The following is a 22,470-nucleotide window of genomic DNA, read 5'->3' on the forward strand; positions in this document are numbered from 1 at the left end:
GGCGTTGGTATGCAATGGGGTTTGTTTTTGTTTATTTTGATCAATCAGCATAGTGTATATAATCTGAAAATGACAGGGGAGATCTTTTCGGGGGCTTTGCCACCAAAATAGAGCCCCACACCTAGACATGAAATCAAATTTCGCCATACAATATTTACGAGATGTAACATACATTTTTCCCAACTCCATTCCCCATGGGACAATGCTAAATCATAGTTTTGATAACATACTTGCATTCTGAGTAGATCTTTGACCCCAAAACTATTCTTACAGCCATTAACCAGATAAAGTATCAATTCTTTTAAAAATCAACTAAACCATTTCAGTTTCGTTCATGAAACCTATCAATGTGTTACAATGGTAAATTAAGACATCTCCAAAGCCTGTTTTAATTCTACTTCCTTTATTGATAAGCATTTAAATAACATTTAACTGGTTTTCCTTAAAATATTATGTATAGATACAGTATATCCAATGAACAAACATCAAATTGTGGTCCAGAGCTCATCATCCCATAATGTGGTTATAAGGCTGCACAACATGGGTAGGCAACTAGAATCAGCTGTTGGCTGATTTTTGTAGGAGTGGATAGTCGGGGGTGCCGGAACATAATTCAAAATAATTTACACACTGCAAATTGACCACAACTAAGCCCCAAAAGAGATTGAATTTGAAATAGCAATAATTTCAGACCCTGATTACATTGAAACACGATCACATCTTTTTTTATTAATGGGAATACTTGAACAGATTTCCTAAACGAAACACATTTTTTGCTGAATTCCTGGTGGTTTTAGAATTTTTTTCTCCCAAAACTAAAATCCCCCCAAAATCTTAAATACTTGTAGGCCAGTACCTGGTGCCAACCTCTGCTGTACAATCTACACACACACACTGAGTAATAAGCTCTATCACCACATCAAACATTACTTTTGTATGTATTTTTAGAAGGAAAAAAAAACATTTCTAGAAGGAGGAGCAGTTATTCCACTCTCACATATATAAAATCAGCAGTATCTTCTAGGCTGCCTGTATCTTTTTTCATGTGCGAAGCCTAATGAAAGGGACAGACACTGTTGAAAGGCTAATGTTTAATCGAAAGTTCAGCATTAGAGTCATTACTAGTGGATTTCAAGTCCGGTGGTTATCCACAATGTTCACAGGGTTAATGACTTTCTCTTTATATGTTGCCATCATTTTCTTGATCTCAGCAATAGCCTTTCCTGGGTTGAGTCCCTGTGGAATTAATAGAAAATAAAAGGTAAATAAAGATGGAATGATGAATAACATGACAGAAAGGGATCGGCAATAACTACCTTTAAGCTGCATGAGTTGTATAAGTGGTCTGAAGTCCACTGTGCTGAACTCTACACTAGTCTTATTACTGTATTTAGAAATGGTGGTTTGGTTTAGCAAATGAAGGCTAAACCAGATGCACTCTATTCAGATGTTGAGTGTACCTTGGGGCATGTCTTAGTGCAGTTCATGATTGTGTGACAGCGGTAGAGAGAGAAGGGGTCCTGGAGCTTCGACAGTCGTTCCTCTGTGAACTCATCACGTGAATCAATCATCCAACGATAGGCCTGTTGAGGAAGGAAACACATTAATCAGATTAATTTACTTCATACAGCAATATCATAAATCTCTGGGATGGAGATGCCAGACAAACTCATTAGGTGAATCAATCATCCAATTACATGCCTGTTGAAAATGCATTCATACGTCAGCTTTACTTTGTTTTCAGACATCGGTTCTCCCTGTCAAAAAAGTAAAAGCATAAAAAAAAGATTCATATATTGACTAAAAACCCAATACATACCTGCATGAGGACAGCAGGGCCCAGATACTTATCTCCATTCCACCAGTAACTAGGGCAGCTGGTGCTACAGCAGGCACAGAGAATGCACTCATACAGACCATCCTGGGAGAGGAGGACAATTAGAGATCAGATTTATTTTGTCATGAAAACTCCTTGCGCTCTAACAATATAACATATGTTCAAATATACAAAGTGGTAAGTTGAAATGCCAGAAAGGTTTGGCAAAGTGTGGTTCACGTGTATAAAATTATTTCCTTCTCAAGGGCGAGACAAGGTTTCAATGCAACAAATTAAATTGGTTCAACTGACTAGATTACTTCAACCCTACAAAATAGTACATTGTTCCTTTCTGATAGCTTAATCAAATGGGTATATGTACTTGTTTTTCAGACTAGACATGGAAATTGCATATGATGCATTGATAGTATAGCTACTGAAATCTGCTGCCAATGGCCAGGAGATGAAATATGTACCAGCTTTTGCCTGTCTTCCACAGTCTGGTGGTACTGCTCCTTGCCCTCCTGAGACTCATCTTTCTTCTTCAGGAAGGGCTCGATGGACTTGTACTGGGCATAGAAATTACTCATGTCCTGTAGAGGCACACACAATACATGTACACCCTTAGTCAACAAAATATAGGCTACCACATGGTGACTAAACATTGCATTGTTTTATTCAGTGTTTGTCTTTTAGATTTGTTACTTTTTTAATGCAGCTATAATAATCAGTATTCATTTACTTCTAAATGTAACCATAATACTCACCGGCACCAGATCTTTGACAACGTACATATGTGGGAGTGGGTAAATTTTGATCGGTTTGCTGGTATTGATGTCTATTTTGTTTAAGCAGGCCAGTGTGTTGCCTCCGTTGATGTTCATGGCACATGAGCCGCAGATACCTAAAGCAAGATGCATGTATATCACACCACTGAAAAGGACAACTCCACACCAAGGCTCATTTCATATTTCATGACGCTCTATCATTGTAGAATAGGATACATTATATCTATAGGTCTATATTTTATGATTTCTACTTTCTACCTATAATGATGACACCCACTTCTCTCCACTCTGCAAATTGCTCTTCATGCCTTACCCTCTCTGCAGGAGCGTCTGAATGTGAGCGTGGGGTCCATCTCATTCTTGATTTTAATGAGGGCATCCAAAACCATGGGGCCACAGCTGTAATAGTAGGGAGAAGGATTTGTTAACAATGCAGATATTAATCAATGAGAGCAATTCCATCAATGCAGACTATACGCTGACATTGATAGGTTTTAAACAACTGAAGACCCTTTCTGTCGTTGTACTTACTTGTTAAGGTCAATTTCATATGTCTGCATGCGTGGCTTATCCCCCATTGTGTCTGGGTCCCAGCGGTAGATCTGGAACTTCTTGATCCTGGGCTCAGATGCCGGGGCGGCTGCGGTCTGTGCATAGCGCACCATCTGGAGACGAGACATAGACAACATGTATCAATGTAGGAGGAATTAAATGTTAAAATTAGACTTATATTATTGTTTTTGGTGTTAAATGCTGGTTTTAGTATCTAATATTACTAACTATATATAGCCATGTTATTTGTACATGTTATTTTCATTCCTTATTCACTATTTACATTTTTTATTATATTTCTTAATCTTATCTTTAACTATGCATTGTTGGAAAAGGTCCTGTAAGCATTTCACTGTTAGTCTACAGCTGTTGTCTACGAAGCATCTGACAAATAAAATTTGATTTGAATTTGATTCATACAGCTGTTTATGGGCTTTGCTTTGATATCAATAGATAGGCAAGACATGGGGTGAGTGAAAGTATACTACACCAGATTTACACAATAGATCAACTGAAATGAAAATGTATTTCAGTCGGAAATAAAAATATCTACCGTATGTCAAAAAGACAGTTGTATATTCATATGGGGGTTTTAAGCTAAAGGAAAATATCTACTTTCATAACAAGGTAGACATTTCCCTCTAGCGGTAGGACATATGTACTGCTCTGAGTTGTTATATCACCCTCAATTTCAAGTTTCATAACTAACATTTTGGCCACAATACATTCGATAAGGATAAATAAACCTTAAGTTAAGAGTAACGCTGTTCTTAAAAATAAAAACTAAATTATGAAAGAAAACTAACAATTACATTAAAAAAATCTCTAATCTGAAACACAATTTGCGCAACAGTCGTTCAAAAGATGCATAGGCCTATAAACCTAACTGAAACATGCGCCATTTCAAAATCGATTAGGCAAATCATATTTCGTAACTGAATATATTATTTACTTTAACAAAGTCACTCAAATTAAGGAATAGCTTCTCTTTGATTGTTCTACTGTGCTTTACTCTGATGTAAGGTAAACCTCCAATTGACAACAGTTTGTGAGCTTTCCTTTTAGAGGAACTGTCTAGTAAGCTATATGAACAACAGCATACTATTTGAAGCCATGCCATAAACCAGACATGGATCTATTGACAGCTAGTAAAAACACGTTGCATGGCCAGGCAGGAAGGTGGTCTACGACCACCCATTTGATATGAGTCTACCTATCCCAGTCATAGGTATTTTCTTTCCATTCCCCAACTTCATTATTTTTCTCCTTTACTTACCACCATCGCCCCGGTGTTCCGTAATGCCACGGCGTTTCGGGCTAAAGAGGTGCACACGACCGACATGCTTATATTTTCAGGTTGAATATTCTAACCGATACAGCGCGGTGCCTGTTCCAGTTTATGTATCTTGTCGCTGTCCCGCCCCAAGCATGACGTCAGTTTATGTCACGACTCAGGAGTAGCCTACTTACTGACAGCTATGCGTGCACTGCAGGCTGTTATGTCAGACTCTTTTACAACGCTCATTGCTTAGACGGGGTGTAGGTTATATACAGTGAGCTCCAAAAGTATTGGGACAGTAACACATTTTTTGTTGTTGTTTTGGCTCTGTACTCCAGCACATTCAATTTGAAATGATACAATGACTGAGGTTAAAGTGCAGACTGTCAGCTTTAATAGGAGGGTATTTTCATCCATATCGGTGAACCATAAAAATAAAATAAAAACTCAGGGACACAACTTTCACTGGGGACATTCTGAAATGGCATGTCTTGGGGGTATGATATTTGTGCATCTGTAACTTGCTATAATTTCTAAACTGTTCAAATTAAAAAGATGAGTTTGCACTTTAACCTCCTAGTCATTGCATCATTTCAAATCCAAAGTGCTGGAGAACAGTGACAAAACAACTGAAAATGTGTCTGTCCTAATACCTTGAGCTCACCGTAGAAGGTTATTATTGTCAGATATAATATATATGTATTGCTAACTCCATTCATTGTCAAATTTGAAATCACATAATTTAATCAAGGGTAATGAAAATCTCTTGCATTGGTAACTTTGTTGCCCCCTTAAGCATATAGCCTACACATGCATATAAAATGTATACCAATGCAATTCTAAGACCACTGCGCCACCCAACATGGCTACCACAGCATTCTGCAGCGATATGCCATCCCATCTGGTTTGCGCTTAATGGGACTACCATTTGTTTTTCAACAGGACAATGACCCAACACACCTCCAGGCTGTGTAAGGGCAATTTGATCAAGAAGGAGAGTGACTGAGTGCTGCATCAGATGTTCTGGACTTCACAATCACCCGATCTCAACCCAATTGAGATAGTTTGGGATGAGTTTGACTGCAGAGTGAAGGAAAAGCAGCCAACAAGTGCTCAGCATATGTGGAAACTCCTTCAAGACTGTTGGAAAAGCATTCAAAGTGAAGCTGGTTGAGAGAAAGCCAAAAGTACACAAAGCTGTCAGCAAGGCAAAGGGTGGCTACTTTGAAGAATCTCAAATATAAAATATATTTTGATTTGCTTTACACTTCTTTGGTTACTACATGATTCCATGTGTTATTTCATAGTTTTGATGTCTTCACTGTTATTCTACAATGTAGAGAATAGTAAAAATAACTAAACTTTTGACTGGTACTGTACATATTCAGGTTATCGTGGATGTTTAAAGAGCCTGCGATTATGGACATCCTAAAATCTATATATCCCCTAATTCTTATTTATTGTATTATATTGGTCACCACCATCACTTCATGTGTGTTGCTGTGCTCAGACAATTTCATAATCTCTCCTCAAGAAGGTAGACCTATTCCACTTCCCCAGCCCAATGTGCCTAAATGGTTGACAATGTAATATGTGCCTTATTATAATATTTTCATTGGGATGAACTTAGTTGTATTACATGCGGTTGCATAACAACCATCTATCCATCTCCTTGCACGGGCATGCTGTGCCCAAACCCCATGACATACCATTTTGTCAACAGAGCCTACTTAAAGGATACACATTACACTCTGGCTGGTCTGGAGAGAGCCATTGCCACACACCACCAGAGATAAGCATGAACATAGTGAACAGTGTGTGTCATGGTTCCACCCTGGCACCATATTTCATGATTGTGTACCTGTTAAAATAAGTGTGCTTTTTGTGGTCCTTTGCAGAAGCTTGAATTGTTTACTGTGTGCGTTCATTTCCTGAGTGAGTTTGAGACTTAGTGTTTGCTGTTTTTTCAAGTGTACTGTGATCCGGTGGCTACCAAATCTTAGTAATGTACAGTGCCTTGCGAAAGTATTCGGCCCCCTTGAACTTTGCGACCTTTTTCCACATTTCAGGCTTCAAACATAAAGATATAAAACTGTATTTTTTTGTGAAGAATCAACAACAAGTGGGACACAATCATGAAGTGGAACGACATTTATTGGATATTTCAAACTTTTTTAACAAATCAAAAACTGAAAAATTGGGCGTTCAAAATTATTCAGCCCCCTTAAGTTATTACTTTGTAGCGCCACCTTTTGCTGCGATTACAGCTGTAAGTCGCTTGGGGTATGTCTCTATCAGTTTTGCACATCAAGAGACTGACATTTTTTCCCATTCCTCCTTGCAAAACAGCTCGAGCTCAGTGAGGTTGGATGGAGAGCATTTGTGAACAGCAGTTTTCAGTTCTTTCCACAGATTCTCGATTGGATTCAGGTCTGGACTTTGACTTGGCCATTCTAACACCTGGATATGTTTATTTTTGAACCATTCCATTGTAGATTTTGCTTTATGTTTTGGATCATTGTCTTGTTGGAAGACAAATCTCCGTCCCAGTCTCAGGTCTTTTGCAGACTCCATCAGGTTTTCTTCCAGAATGGTCCTGTATTTGGTTCCATCCATCTTCCCATCAATTTTAACCATCTTCCCTGTCCCTGCTGAAGAAAAGCAGGCCCAAACCATGATGATGCCACCACCATGTTTGACAGTGGGCATGGTGTGTTCAGCTGTGTTGCTTTTACGCCAAACATAACGTTTTGCATTGTTGCCAAAAAGTTCAATTTTGGTTTCATCTGACCAGAGCACCTTCTTCCACATGTTTGGTGTGTCTCCCAGGTGGCTTGTGGCAAACTTTAAACAACACTTTTTATGGATATCTTTAAGAAATGGCTTTCTTCTTGCCACTCTTCCATAAAGGCCAGATTTGTGCAATATACGACTGATTGTTGTCCTATGGACAGAGTCTCCCACCTCAGCTGTAGATCTCTGTAGTTCATCCAGAGTGATCATGGGCCTCTTGGCTGCATCTCTGATCAGTCTTCTCCTTGTATGAGCTGAAAGTTTAGAGGGACGGCCAGGTCTTGGTAGATTTGCAGTGGTCTGATACTCCTTCCATTTCAATATTATCGCTTGCACAGTGCTCCTTGGGATGTTTAAAGCTTGGGAAATCTTTTTGTATCCAAATCCGGCTTTAAACTTCTTCACAACAGTATCTCGGACCTGCCTGGTGTGTTCCTTGTTCTTCATGATGCTCTCTGCGCTTTTAACGGACCTCTGAGACTATCACAGTGCAGGTGCATTTATACGGAGACTTGATTACACACAGGTGGATTGTATGTATCATCATTAGTCATTTAGGTCAACATTGGATCATTCAGAGATCCTCACTGAACTTCTGGAGAGAGTTTGCTGCACTGAAAGTAAAGGGGCTGAATAATTTTGCACGCCCAATTTTTCAGTTTTTTATTTGTTAAAAAAGTTTGAAATATCCAATAAATGTCGTTCCACTTCATGATTGTGTCCCAATTGTTGTTGATTCTTCACAAAAAAATACAGTTTTATATCTTTATGTTTGAAGCCTGAAATGTGGCAAAAGGTCGCAAAGTTCAAGGGGGCCGAATACTTTCATAAGGCACTGTATGTTTATCCTTAACCACTGATTCCTCATCTGGTCTCTTCTCTGCACCTTGGTCCAACCTTACCACGTCACAGTGTAGGTTACAGTCTCAATGAAGGGCAAAGATACAGAAAGAGCAATAGTAATGGCGTCTTTTTGTAGGCACTAACTCCGCTATGGTTCGTTGAACAAAGCTTATGGGAAAATGTAGTTTTTGGATAAACGCTGAATATTAGGTCTGTGGTAAACACAGTTTTAGGAAATCTTAAACGTTTTGTTCTATGATAATCTTAAAATCAGCTGAATTTAATGATATGTAATCACGCACAAAGATTTAATAAATCATAAAGGTCATGTTAACTGACTGATATCTCACAGAACAAAAAGGTATAACATGTCATAAGCCTGTGTTTATTCCCAAACCCTATGCTTTCTCCATTAATTTTGCCCATATGAATGGCTGAATGAACTAGAGGTAAATAATTTCATTGTTTTAGGACTACAAGCTTGTGAGCTCTATAACACGCTTATCTCAAGGATGAAACTAGTTCCAAAGGCTTGTTCGTGTATGTGAAGTTATCCAAAGACGCTATGGCAAGCCATATATAGCCTAGATCTTTAATCAGACTTGAGAACACTGGATATTTGTTTTTTTTATGTATACACATAATTATACAATCTAAGGCTGTTAAGAGTTTAGGAGGAGTGGGTAATCTTACCCTCTGTGTACTTGCAGAGAGATATCTCATACTAATCACCAAATCAGAGTTTTCAATCAAGGGTTGGATTAGTAGAACCCGGTGTGTTACTGATACAACTCAGGAGGTGCAAGTGATTTCGAATATAGTATGGTTGCAGCACTGCACATTGATGATCTTGAGCGGGAGAGAGCGTCATCGCTTTACTAACCAATAAGGATGCAGTATTTTAGACAACCCTGCCCACCATGTCGCGTTTGCCTGGAAGACTCGTCCCGACACACATGGAGCTATAGGGGTGGAGGTGTGTACTGTATAGGATCCTGTGAAGAATAGTGGCGGTAGAAGAACTGGACCCGTCAGGCAACCTCAACACGAGGAGCAAGAAGACGACTCCATATGAGTAATGTCATGAGTAACGTGCAGACTGTGTTGCGTGAGGTACATTTTGCAATCTAATGCAAATATACCATTGCGATATCGTTGCAGAAAATGAACAATGAAACAACTGACTACCTCAACAAATATACATCTAACGTCAATCAACTATATACACTATGGCATGAACTAGAGTCGACTGGATCAACATACTATCTGCGACAGGCTTTGATGGGCGTGTCAGTGATTGAAAGAACAAAGGTGTTCTTCATGGGGATGTTGTCTGTCCTTCCACTTGTTCAAGACACATTCCTGTCGATGTGTGCAAAAGAGCATGTGTGACCTGCATCTAGACCACTGAGTGGCCGCATAGGCTTGAGGGTCTGCGTACCCCAATAAGCAAAACATTTTAGTGGTCCCTCTCTTGACAGCAGCCAGAAAAATGTTTAAGTTTGAAAGTACATTTCCTGGAATTCTACACATTTTGCCATGGAATGTAGCTTAAAAAATAACTATTTCAAAGCTAATTTCCTGCTATTCTACACATTTTGTCATATGGTGGAGAGAAATGTTTGCAGTTTTGAATATGATATCTGAGTAAGAGTGACTAACAAAATCAATAGGGACCCTCCGGTCAGTAATTCCTCCTTGATTAAGTTTAGGTAGCAGGCCGCTAGACACATTTACCAATAAAAAAAAAATTGCTACTCAATGGGCTAATTGAGTGACTGTCAGTGACTAACGAAGAGAAAAACTGCTGATGCACAACCAAATCTCGAAATTGCACCTCGTGCAACAGTAAGTTGAGACCTCGGCTGATTGATCTATTGCCCATCCCTGATCTAGACCTATGGCCTGCTGTTGCATATACAGTGGGGCAAAAAAATATTTAGTCAGCCACCAATTGTGCAAGTTCTCCCACTTAAAAACATGTGTATCTATGATGAAAATTACAGGCCTCTTCAACTATGACAGACAAAATGAGTGAAGAAAATCCAGAAAATCACTTTGTAGGATTTGTAATGAATTTATTTGCAAATTATGGTGGGAAATAAGTATTTGGTCAATAACAACAGCTTATCTCAATACTTTGTTATATTCCCTTTGTTGGCAATGACAGAGGTCAAACGTTTTCTGTAAGTCTTCACAAGATTTTCACACACTGTTGCTGGTATTTTGGCCCATTCCTCCATGCAGATCTCCTCTAGAGCAGTGATGTTTTGGGGCTGTTGCTGGGCAACACGGACTTTCAACTCCCTCCAAAGATTTTCTATGGGGTTGAGATCTGGAGACTGGCTAGGCCACTCCAGGACATTGAAATGTTTCTTACGAAGCCACTCCTTCGTTGCCTGGGCGGTGTGTTTGGGATCATTGTCATGCTGAAAGACCCAGTCACGTTTCATCTTCAATGCCCTTGCTGATGGAAGGAGGTTTTCACTCAAAATCTCACGATACATGGCCCCATTCATTCTTTCCTTTACACGGATCAGTTGTCCTGGTCCCTTTGCAGAAAAACAGCCCCAAAGCATGATGTTTCCACCCCCATGCTTCACAGTAGGTATGGTGTTCTTTGGATGCAACTCAGCATTCTTTGTCCTCCAAACACGATGAGTTGAGTTTTTACCAAAAAGTAATATTTTGGTTTCATCTGACCATATGACATTCTCCCAATCTTCTTCTGGATCATCCAAATGCTCTCTAGCAAACTTCAGACGGGCCTGGACATGTACTGGCTTAAGCAGGGGGACACGTCTGGCACTGCAGGATTTGAGTCCCTGACGGCGTAGTGTGTTACTGATGGTAGGCTTTGTTACTTTGGTCCCAGCTCTCTGCAGGTAATTCACTAGGTCCCCCAGTGTGGTTCTGGAATTTTTGCTCACCGTTCTTGTGATCATTTTGACCCCACGGGGTGAGATCTTGCGTGGAGCCCCAGATCGAGGGAGATTATCAGTGGTCTTGTATGTCTTTCATTTCCTAATAAATTGCTGCCACAGTTGATTTCTTCAAACCAAGCTGCTTCCTATTGCAGATTCAGTCTTCCCAGCCTGGTGCAGGTCTACAATTTTGTTTCCGGTGTCCTTTGACAGCTCTTTGGTCTTGGCCATAGTGGAGTTTGGAGTGTGACTGTTTGAGGTTGTGGACAGGTGTCTTTTATACTGATAACAAGTTCAAACAGGTGCCATTAATACAGGTAACGAGTGGAGGACAGAGGAGCCTCTTAAAGAAGAAGTTACAGGTCTGTGAGAGCCAGAAATCTTGCTTGTTTGTAGGTGACCAAATACTTATTTTCCACCATAATTTGCAAATAAATTCATTAAAAATCCTACAATGTGATTTTCTGGATTTTCTTTCTCATTTTGCCTGTCATAGTTGAAGTGTACCTATGATGAAAATGACAGGCCTCTCATCTTTTTAAGTGGGAGAACTTGCACAATTGGTGGCTGACTAAATACTTTTTTGCCCCACTGTATGGGGGTGTATATTAAGCCAATAAATGTCAGTTTGGCACATACGGTCATCCTGTGTACATTAACCTTGTCCCCCAGCTAATGAGACTAGTGTACATTAATCAGTACTTTTGAGGAACAGATGTCCAAAGCTTGCGACTCATTACAGAAAAAGTGGTATTGTTTGTGAATTAATGGCAAAAATGTTGCCATAAATCTTGAAGCTAAATAATTAATGTTGTTCCCCAAAGGAACAGCCAAACTCGTAGTATCAAGTTACAAACTGAAAGAGAAGTGTCTTAATCATGTTTCCACCTCAACTCTATAGGCCATGCGAAAGAGGCACTTGATCTGGCAAGCATGCGAGAGCAGTTGGTACAACTGGAGCATTAGAGTAAAGTGAAGGTGGATCACTTTCAAATGTCTGGTTATTAGGTTTATCCATCAAATTGTTTGGAGCATATATTGAGTAGCAACTTTATTTTTATAAAGTTTGGCATGAAATGGAACTGTTAAATTATATGCAATGTCTGGCTTCTATACATCTTCTCCATAATGAATCAGCAATGCTCAGGGTGGAGACAGGCATGTAGAACCATCATCTCATGGGAACTTTTTTTTCTTGTGACAGGTAGGCCAACATTTGGTGCAGCATAGTCTATGCTACAGTAATATAAAGACAGAATGCTCGTCTAATTTACCCATCTCCATCTGTCTTTTGGGGTCACTATTTAATTGTGAAAATAATATATTTTTAAATTGCAGCTGCATTGTTTTAAAATGGCCTATCTGTGCACGTGTGAGCACTCTCTCGCAGGCTTTATCTCGCCATCAACTCCATTCAAAATGTGCAACGGTTCTTTTTTTATTTTTATTAACCTTCATTTAACCAGGAAAATCTATTTTTCAAGGGAGACCTTGCCAATAGGCAGCTACAATCGATACATTAGAAAATTAAAACATACAACATGATCCATACTAAAAAAAAGCATTTACAATCCTCCATAACAGAGTCTCCAATCAATATTATAAATTCATTCAGTGGCACTAACATATCTAGATGAAGCATGGATTGTAGACTATTCCATGCCTCTAGTGCACAAGAAGAGAAGGTAGTCTTAACGAATACTGTGAATGTCCTGGGGACTTTAAGTAAGGTAGAAACCACTTAGTAGACCAGGTATAGTTACTGCTGGTGGTGAAGAAGACCAGACTACAGAGGGAGTTTATCCAAAAGGGCTTTGTAGATGAACACATACAAATGTAGCTTACTGTGCACATAAAGTGAGGGCCAACCTACTATTTGGTATAAGGTGCAATGGTGGGTGAGTGACTTGGCATTTGTAATAAAGCGCAATGATGCATGATAAACAGAGTCCAGTCCCTGGAAGACGGAGGAGGTTGTATGCATATATATCAAGTCAACGTAATCAATTACAGAGAGAAAAAGTGGCCTGAACAAGCTTCTTTCTTTCCCTAAGCAAGCCTTATTATGAAAATAAAAACCCAATTTCAATTTAAGCTTCCTCACAAGATTATCCATATGAACTTTAAAGGACAACTTGTCATCCAACCATATACCTAGGTATTTGTATGATGTTTTTGTACATTCATGACCAGTTAGAAACCATAAAGGGAGGCCTGGAGTGACAGAAATGCAGTCTGGAGCTCTTCAACAGCCTGAACCAGAGAAGGAGCACATGAATATATGACTATCCTCTGCATAGAGATGTAACTTTGCTGGTTGTATCCCATTTCCCAACTCATTCATAAAAATTGAGAACAACACAGGAGCTAAAATGGAACCCTGGGGCACACCTCTATTAATCTCAAGAAAGCTAGATTTGTGATCGTCAGTATATATACACATTGTGTTCTGTCAGAAAGATAGTTCCTAAACCAATTTACTGCCCCTTCACTGAAACCAATGTTACTGAGTCTAGCAACAATAATTAATGGTCAACTGAATCAAATGCCTTTGATACATTAACAAACAGAGCAACACAACGTTGCTTTTTATCAAGTGCATTTGCCACTGCCATATTTGCAGTTGTGGTGCTGTGCCCCGATCTAAAGCCAGACTGAACCAGGCTCAGTATGTTCTTTTCAATTAAGAAGTTCACTAGGGATTCATAGACCTTGGCCAGGATAGGGAGTTTGGAGATAGATGCTAATAACTGTCATCCTGAGGGATCTCCACCCTTTAGCAGTGGGAGGACATGAGTTGATTTCCAAATGCTGGGTATGGAATTGGTCAAGAGACTGAAGTTGAAAATGTGAACCAGAGGTTCAGTAATAATACCAGCTGCTATCTTTAAGAGGTAGGGATCCAGGTTGTCTGAAACTGCAGACGTTTTAGTGTCTATTGCCTTTTGTGCTTTATATACCTCAGCATAACACGGAACCCAAACCGGCGTGCGCTGCCGTGCATAATTTTATTTTGCCCCCCCACACCAAACGTGTTCACGACAAGCAGGTTAAAATATCAAAACAAACTCTGAATCATTGACATTAATTTGGGGACAGGTCGAAAATCATTAAACATGTATGGCAATTTAGCTTGTTAGCTTGCACTTGCTAGCTAAAGTTAATGTGTCCTATTTAGCTAGCTTGCTGTTGCTAGGTAATTTGTTCTGGGATATAAACATTGAGTTGTAATTTTACCTGAAATGCACAAGGACCTCTACTCCGACAATTAATCCACACATAAAACGGCCAACCGAATCGTTTCTAGTCATCTCTCCTCCTTCCAGGCCTTTTCATCATTTAATTTATATGGTGATCGCATCTAAACTACAGGCAAAACAGTTCGTCTTCGGTACCTGCTTCTATAAACCAATGAGGAGATGGGAGAGGCATGACTTTCAGCGCGCTGCGTCAGAAATAGGAATGAGTTCTATTTTAGCCCTTGGTGTCGCAGACGCCCGTTGGCGCGCGCGAGCAGTGTGGGTGCAATAATTGAATAACATGGATTTCTAAATTTAATTTGCGACGATCGCGCACGCGACGTGTCCGGTCTAGTCAGCGTGTAAGAAACAGGCTCAAAGATAAAATGGTTCACATAAGGACCGTAGTTTACTGTAACAGAGCTTACGTTATAGGCCTGGGCACCACCATTATCAAAAACTGACATTATCAGCTTTATCCTTCACTTCATTAGAATCCATCATTAAATGGTCAGGAACGCCAGAGGATTCATTAGAACCTGACACTGATTTGATTGCGTCTAGAACTTGGTAGGGTTGTTCAGGTTCTCTGTGACTGCATTTAGATAGAAATCTGATTTGGACTTCCTGGTAAATCCTGGACATGTGTTTCTTAGCACTCTGAAGGAGGCCCAGTCAACAGGAGCATTTGTATGTCTAGCTTGAGCACAAGAGACATTTCTCTTTCTAATTAATTCTGCCAAGTTATCTGAAAACCAGGGATTGCCCCTTCCACTGATTCAACATTTCTTCACAGGGGCATGTTTATCACAAATGGACACAAATTGCATAGAAAAATACTCCCTGGCAGTGTCAAAATCGGGAATGAGACTTACTCTGTCCATTGTATGGTACAGATTATGTAAGAACGCTTGCTCATCAAACTGTCTAAAATGTCTTTTAGAAATATAACGGGGTTTGGCTTTGGTCATTTTGTACTTCTAACACAAGAAATTGCACAGTGATCACTGACATCATTACAGAATATCCCAGTCGATGTGTATTTGTGAGGGGTTTTGTTAGAAGAATGTCCAATGGCGTTGATTTGTTAGGTGCTCTGGGATTCGGTCTGGTAGGCGCATTCATTAATTGCGCGAGATTCAGAGAGTCACACAGTTCTTTAAAAGAGTCCGATACAGATGTAAGCATGTCCCAGTTCAAATCTCCTAAAATAATGAATTCAGAGTCATTTAGCTTGTGCAGGACATCAGAAATAGTTTAGTGCGTCTCCCGAAGCCGAGGGCGGTCTGTAGCAGCCGACTACAGTGATGTGGGAGTCCTTACATACTTTCATTTTAACCGCAAGCAATTCAAAATGTTTGGCTTTGGTAATTGAGATAATTTCAGAGGTGTTAAACTTGGATTTAACATCAATTGCAACTCCTCCTCCTTTACTCTTCCGATTCGTTCTAAAAAGACGTGTACTCATCAATATAAATCGAGTTATTTGACATAGATTTCTTTAGCCAAGTTTCTGATAAAACCATTAGGTCTGCATTTGTCGTATTGGCCCATATTCTAAAAATGTATATTTTTGTTAAATAGACTTCTGACATTAACATACAAGAGGCCAAAACCTGCTCTGTTTTTAAAATCATAGGGAGTCGGTAGAGATTGCATGGTATCCACCGGCCCAGCGTTTGGTCGCACATTACCAGAGATCAACAATAAAAACATAACAATATATCTATAGAAACTGCAGCTGAGATCCTTGCAACTGCTGTGGCAAGGATTCTGAGGCGACTGAAATTACAGCTTCCACAGCGGTGCAACGGAAACCTCTGGCACTCTGGAGGCAGATGCTAGTAAAGTTGAAACACCTCTAGCAAAAGACCAGGAAAGTGACGACCCAACCAAACCTAAAGACCCTCCTAAAAAAATGATGGTGAAGCTACTGAAACACATTGGTAGGGAGCAAGATGAAATATGTTGAAGCAAAAAATATGGAGTTTTGTCATGCGATTAAACGGCTATTGATTATTCTGTCTCAGTAGCTACATTTCCTTCCAATTGCCAACAGATTTTCATGCAAATATTCTAAAATTCACATAAAAAAAATATGTACATTTTTCCCCCAGAGGGATGTTTCCATCAAACTGACTTGTTGCGGATAAAAGTCTGTGTGATGATGTAGTGCACATAAATACCACAACCTCTTTTGCAATATAAGGAGGGCTGAACTTCCTGATTTGGTCTCAATTCTGGCTTGACCATTAAAAAATGCAGTGGCCAAGACTGAAGCCAAACAAGAGTTGTCTTGGTGGGGTGGTTTAATGTGGGTGTCGTGCTTGTGTGTGCTTGCATAAGGCAAGTGTTTGTACATTGTCTGCCAAAACGGTACACAGTACATCACTCGCCCTTCTAGATAACTTGAAACAGCCTAACCAGGTCTTGTCTTGAAGTCGCCTAGGCTAGCTAGTGCTAGCTGGCTTCTTTCGCCAATTAACTTCAGCCAGCTGGTGTGCAACCATGGCAAAGTAGTTTTGACGTTGGATAGCCTATAGCTGGGGCTAGTTAGGGACCGTTAATAAATTACACAATGTAAATGGGAGAATATTTTCATGTTGCACACCTTTGAGTACTCGTTAAAGGGAATCTTCACAATTTTTCAACTTCATATTCATCATATTTGTTTTATCACAGGAGACTGTTTTATTACTCATCACTGTATTATTTACCAAAAGGTTGGCTGGACCCCTTTGAAGTCATGTAGATCACATCATTATACTCTTTTTGTTTACAAAGCTCTGCTCCTCAAACTTTTGACTTACTTATTTATCACTGTCATGATTTAAAATGACAAGTTATCAAACCCGGTCACAAGGTTTGTTAACTCTGGAGACTCCTTGGGTGTCTAGAGAGTTAGGTAAATCAGCCTTTAATTTCCTTGCACCTTACGTGTGGAATGATCTACAATGCAATTGTAAAATTAAAATTGGAGGAATTGTTGCCTCTAGGTCATTTCAGACAGTTGTTAGGGGACCATTTTACTGAAGAATGTGTCTGTTTTTTATGATTGTGTTTTGCTTTTTGTGTATTGTTGTGTATAATAACATGTAGGGGGTGCGTCACCTGAGTGGAGGGGGTGTGTCACCTGAGTGGGTTGAGTCACTGATGTGGTCATCCTGTCTGGGTTGGCGCCCCCCCCCCCCCCCCCCCCCCCCCCCCTTGGGTTGTGCCGTGGCGGAGGTCTTTGTGGGCTATACTCAGCCTTGTCTCAGGATGGTAAGCTGGTGGTTGGAGATATCCCTCTAGTGGTGTGGGGGCTGTGCTTTGGCAAAGTGGGTGGGGTTATATCCTTCCTGTTTGGCCCTGTCCGGGGGTGTCCTCGGAGTGGGCCACAGTGTCTCCTGACCCCTCCTGTCTCAGCCTCCAGTATTTATGCTGCAGTAGTTTATGTGTCGGGGGGCTAGGGTCAGTTTGTTATATCTGGAGTACTTCTCCTGTCCTATTCGGTGTCCTGTGTGAATCTAAGTGTGCGTTCTCTAATTCTCTCCTTCTCTCTTTCTCTCTCTCGGAGGACCTGAGCCCTAGGACCATGCCCCAGGACTACCTGACATGATGACTCCTTGCTGTCCCCAGTCCACCTGGCTGTGCTGCTGCTCCAGTTTCAACTGTTCTGCCTTATTATTATTCGACCATGCTGGTCATTTATGAACATTTGAACATCTTGGCCATGTTCTGTTATAATCTCCACCCGGCACAGCCAGAAGATGACTGGCCATCCCACATATGCTCTCTCTAATTCTCTCTTTCTTTCTCTCTCTCGGAGGACCTGAGCCCTAGGACCATGCCCCAGGAATACCTGACATGATGACTCCTTGCTGTCCCCAGTCCACCTGGCTGTGCTGCTGCTCCAGTTTCAACTGTTCTGCCTTATTATTATTCGACCATGCTGGTCATTTATGAACATTTGAACATCTTGACCATGTTTTGTTATAATCTCCACCCGGCACAGCCAGAAGAGGACTGGCCACCCCACATAGCCTGGTTCCTCTCTAGGTTTCTTCCTAGGTTTTGGCCTTTCTAGGGAGTTTTTCCTAGCCACCGTGCTTCTACACCTGCATTGCTTGCTGTTTGGGGTTTTAGGCTGGGTTTCTGTACAGCACTTTGAGATATCAGCTGATGTACGAAGGGCTATATAAATAAATTTGATTTGATTTGATTTGATGTATTTGAATGTGTTTATTGTATTTTTATGTGTTTTGTGGTTCTGTACAGGGGTCATCTGGAAAACATACTTTGGTCTCAGCTTTGACTCCCTCTCAAAATAAAGGTTACATAAAATAATTTCCAGCAGCACCCCAACATCAACATATGTGATGTTTTGTAGTAAAGGAAGATAAGTGTTTCCAATGACATCATCAGTGTTATTGACCAATTGTGAGTAGGGCCTGCCTACTAATTGTCGACTAACTGGTTGATGTCATTGGAAACACTTAGCTTTTTTTACTACAAGACATAGAATTGCGCATTTTCGCTTATGTTGATGTTGGGGTGGTGCTGGAGATAATGAATATGAAGTAGAACATTTTTGACATTTCCATTTAAATGCTTTCAATATTTGTATATGAATTTCTACAATTTATTGTTGGTTCTGTGGTTTTAAGTCATTGAAATTTGGAGCTATTGACATTTTAAAATGTTGCCCCATGTATATTGTGTAATTTACTGATGGTCCCTAACTAGCCCCCATAGGGATATCGACTGTTAAACTAAATTGACCATGGGCATTACAGTCGGGTCACGTCCAGCTGAGCTCTGAACTGATGATTACTTGGGTGCTGCCAGCTGTGGGTATGTGGAAATAAACCCAGCCCAAGGAAAAGTTTTACTATACCCTTCATTCCGTGACATGCCCTTTTTCCCTATTATCTCGCAAATCTCAGTTTTGTATGAGACTGACTTTATGACCAAAATGATCCCATTTACAGTTTTCACACAATAATAAATGTTTCTTACTCATATCAATGCCACATAGAGTTTTCAAAACGAGAAGTTGCTTTTTAGGGGCAGTTGTTCTTCAATTGCCCAAGATAAATGGGTTTCCATTACATTTGAGATTTTACTGATGGTTTTGTCACATAAATTGTTGCAATAATATAGAACATTTGCCCAATCTGGTTTTGGCGTATGCTCTGGTCTAGACAGTTGAGATGCGGATAAAAGATATGATGAGATGCGGATAAAATACAGATTATTTGATAATTGACAGCCGATCACCGATCATCATGTCACCGGCATCATTCAAATGATCTGTTTGCATAAGACCTGTCGTGAGTTTTTTTTTAAATGCATCAGGTAATTCAGCTGCATTAAATGGTTGGATTAAACCTGGTTAATAATGGTGTCTTATTGCACTTTTAGAGTGGACGCCATGAGAAAATGACAACAGATCGGACCTGTATACATCTCAACATCAAATAGACTGGAATGGAGCGCCCTATTACAATTCCACCACTTTTCAACACCATTCATTATCTCCAGCACCATACCAGTGTGTGCCTATTATAAAACAGCACATTTCTATGATCTGTGGTTAAAAAGATAAGAAGAAAGGTCCCCAAAAAAATGCTTCTCGGTTGCTATGTTTCCATCCAATTGGAGACAGATTTCCATGCAAATATTCTAAAATCTGCATAAAAACAGTATGGACATTTTCCCACTAGAGATGTGTTTCCATCAAATTGACTTGTTTTATTATTATTTTTTTTTACATTTTATTTAAAAAATATATATATTATTTTTCATTCATAATACAAAAATCAACTTACATTGCTACATCAAACATGTCTAGCAAACCAAACACAGGTATTAACAATGCTCAAACATACAACAAATATAAATACAAATACAATACAAAAAATAAACAATTTAAGTGCAATTACTGTATATTCACTCTGAAAATATCTTATTATAATGATTCATGAATATGTTCTTCTTTTTGTTATTCACTAGGGTCAGTGTTTTAATAAGATAATTAAATTCAATCAGAAAAATCAGTAGTTTTGGTATAGAATTTTGGAATTTTTGTTTGTGTATATAGTATTTGGCAACAAGAATAAAAAAATTAACAATCATTTCAGTGGTTTTGTTATCATTGCAATAGTAATATATTATATATTTTATGTTAAAATGATAGGCAGTGTTCATAATGGTAAATAAGTACTTTGCAAGGTTTTCCCAAAATTCAAACACAAATTTACATTCAAAGAACAAGTGAGACAGATTCTCACCTTCTTTTTCACAGAAAACACAGATATCAACAGCTACAAATGTGGAAATCATAGAATTACATGGATATATCTCATGCAAAATGTTGAAGTGCACTTCCTTAACTTTGTTTGGTATACAGTATTTGTAAGGCCTTAACCATGCATTTTTCCAGACAATGTCAGGAATAAGCATGTTCCAGAAAAACTTTCCTCTCTGTGTAAGTTGGTTTTGTGAATTAAGAATTTGTCTTATATACACTGCTCAAAAAAATAAAGGGAACACTTAAACAACACAATGTCAATCACACTTCTGTGAAATCAAACTGTCCACTTAGGAAGCAACACTGATTGACAGTAAATTTCAAATGCTGTTGTGCAAATGGAATAGACAACAGGTGGAAATTATAGGCAATTAGTAAGACACCCCCAATAAAGGAGTGGTTCTGCAGGTGGTGACCACAGACCACTTCTCAGTTCCTATGCTTCCTGGCTGATGTTTTGGTCACTTTTGAATGCTGGCGGTGCTTTCACTCTAGTGGTAGCATGAGACGGAGTCTACAACCCACACAAGTTGCTCAGGTAGTGCAGCTCATCCAGGATGGCACATCAATGCGAGCTGTGGCAAGAAGGTTTGCTGTGTCTGTCAGCGTAGTGTCCAGAGCATGGAGGCGCTACCAGGAGACAGGCCAGTACATCAGGAGACGTGGAGGAGGCCGTAGGAGGGCAACAACCCAGCAGCAGGACCGCTACCTCCGCCTTTGTGCAAGGAGGAGCAGGAGGAACACTGCCAGAGGCCTGCAAAATGACCTCCAGCAGGCCACAAAGGTGCATGTGTCTGCTCAAACGGTCAGAAACAGACTCCATGAGGGTGGTATGAGGGCCCGACGTCCACAGGTAGGGGTTGTGCTTACAGCCCAACACCGTGCAGGACGTTTGGCATTTGCCAGAGAACACCAAGATTGGCAAATTCGCCACTAGCGCCCTGTGCTCTTCACAGATGAAAGCAGGTTAACACTGAGCACATGTGACAGAGTCTGGAGACGCCGCGGAGAACGTTCTGCTGCCTGCAACATCCTCCAGCATGACCGGTTTGGCGGTGGGTCAGTCATGGTGTGGGGTGGCATTTCTTTGGGGGCCCGCACAGCCCTCCATGTGCTCGCCAGAGGTAGCCTGACTGCCATTAGGTACCGAGATGAGATCCTCAGACCCCTTGTGAGACCATATGCTGGTGCGGTTGGCCCTGGGTTCCTCTTAATGCAAGACAATGCTAGATCTCATGTGGCTGGAGTGTGTCAGCAGTTCCTGCAAGAGGAAGGCATTGATGCTATGGACTGGCCCGCCCGTTCCCCAGACCTGAATCCAATTGAGCACATCTGGGACATCATGTCTCGCTCCATCCACCAACGCCACATTGCACCACAGACTGTCCAGGAGTTGGCGGATGCTTTAGTCCAGGTCTGGGAGGAGATCCCTCAGGAGACCATCCGCCACCTCATCAGGAGCCTGCCCAGGCATTGTAGGGAGGTCATACAGGCACGTGGAGGCCACACACACTACTGAGCCTCATTTTGACTTGTTTTAAGGACATTACATCAAAGTTAGATCAGCCTGTAGTGTGGTTTTCCACTTTAATTTTGAGTGTGACTCCAAATCCAGACCTCCATGGGTTGATAAATTTTATTTCCATTGATAATTTTTGTGTGATTTTGTTGTCAGCACATTCAACTATGTAAAGAAAAAAGTATTTAATAAGAATATTTCATTCATTCAGATCTAGGATGTATTTTAGTGTTCCCTTTTTTTTCAGCAGTGTCTTTATTACAACAAGATTTCTCAAGTAAGCCCACGCCTTCCAATCTGAGTTCTGGATTTACTTTGTGATCATTCCCAAAATTAAGATGACTTTTCATAAGTGTAGTTAGACCACTGGGAACGGCTTTGATCACAGAAATAAACTCTCTGAAAGGTATTGGAAACTCTTT

At 40.2% G+C, this 22,470-nt stretch overlaps 1 protein-coding gene across 2 annotated transcripts; it reads right to left on the reverse strand.

The window, feature by feature from the left end:
- Nucleotides 1-386: 386 nt before the first annotated feature.
- On the reverse strand, nt 387-14,490 carry LOC110492247 (succinate dehydrogenase [ubiquinone] iron-sulfur subunit, mitochondrial). Of its 2 annotated transcripts, none has more exons than XM_036947206.2 (8): nt 14,233-14,490; nt 3,136-3,269; nt 2,918-3,003; nt 2,584-2,720; nt 2,293-2,409; nt 1,820-1,921; nt 1,461-1,583; nt 387-1,236 (listed from the first exon to the last, which is right to left on the reverse strand). In XM_036947206.2, the coding sequence occupies exons 2-8, from the start codon at nt 3,267-3,269 to the stop codon at nt 1,132-1,134; spliced, it is 804 nt and encodes a 267-aa protein (XP_036803101.1). In that variant the 5' UTR covers nt 14,233-14,490; the 3' UTR covers nt 387-1,131. The 2 variants fall into 2 exon arrangements, with proteins under 2 accessions (XP_036803101.1, XP_021422069.2); XM_021566394.3 differs by lacking the exon at nt 14,233-14,490 and adding an exon at nt 4,433-4,645.
- Between the last annotated feature and the right edge of the window lie 7,980 nt (nt 14,491-22,470).

Source organism: Oncorhynchus mykiss, chromosome 16, assembly GCF_057628025.1.
Source record: "Oncorhynchus mykiss isolate SJ-2025 chromosome 16, ASM5762802v1, whole genome shotgun sequence".
Lineage (NCBI taxonomy): Eukaryota > Metazoa > Chordata > Actinopteri > Salmoniformes > Salmonidae > Oncorhynchus > Oncorhynchus mykiss.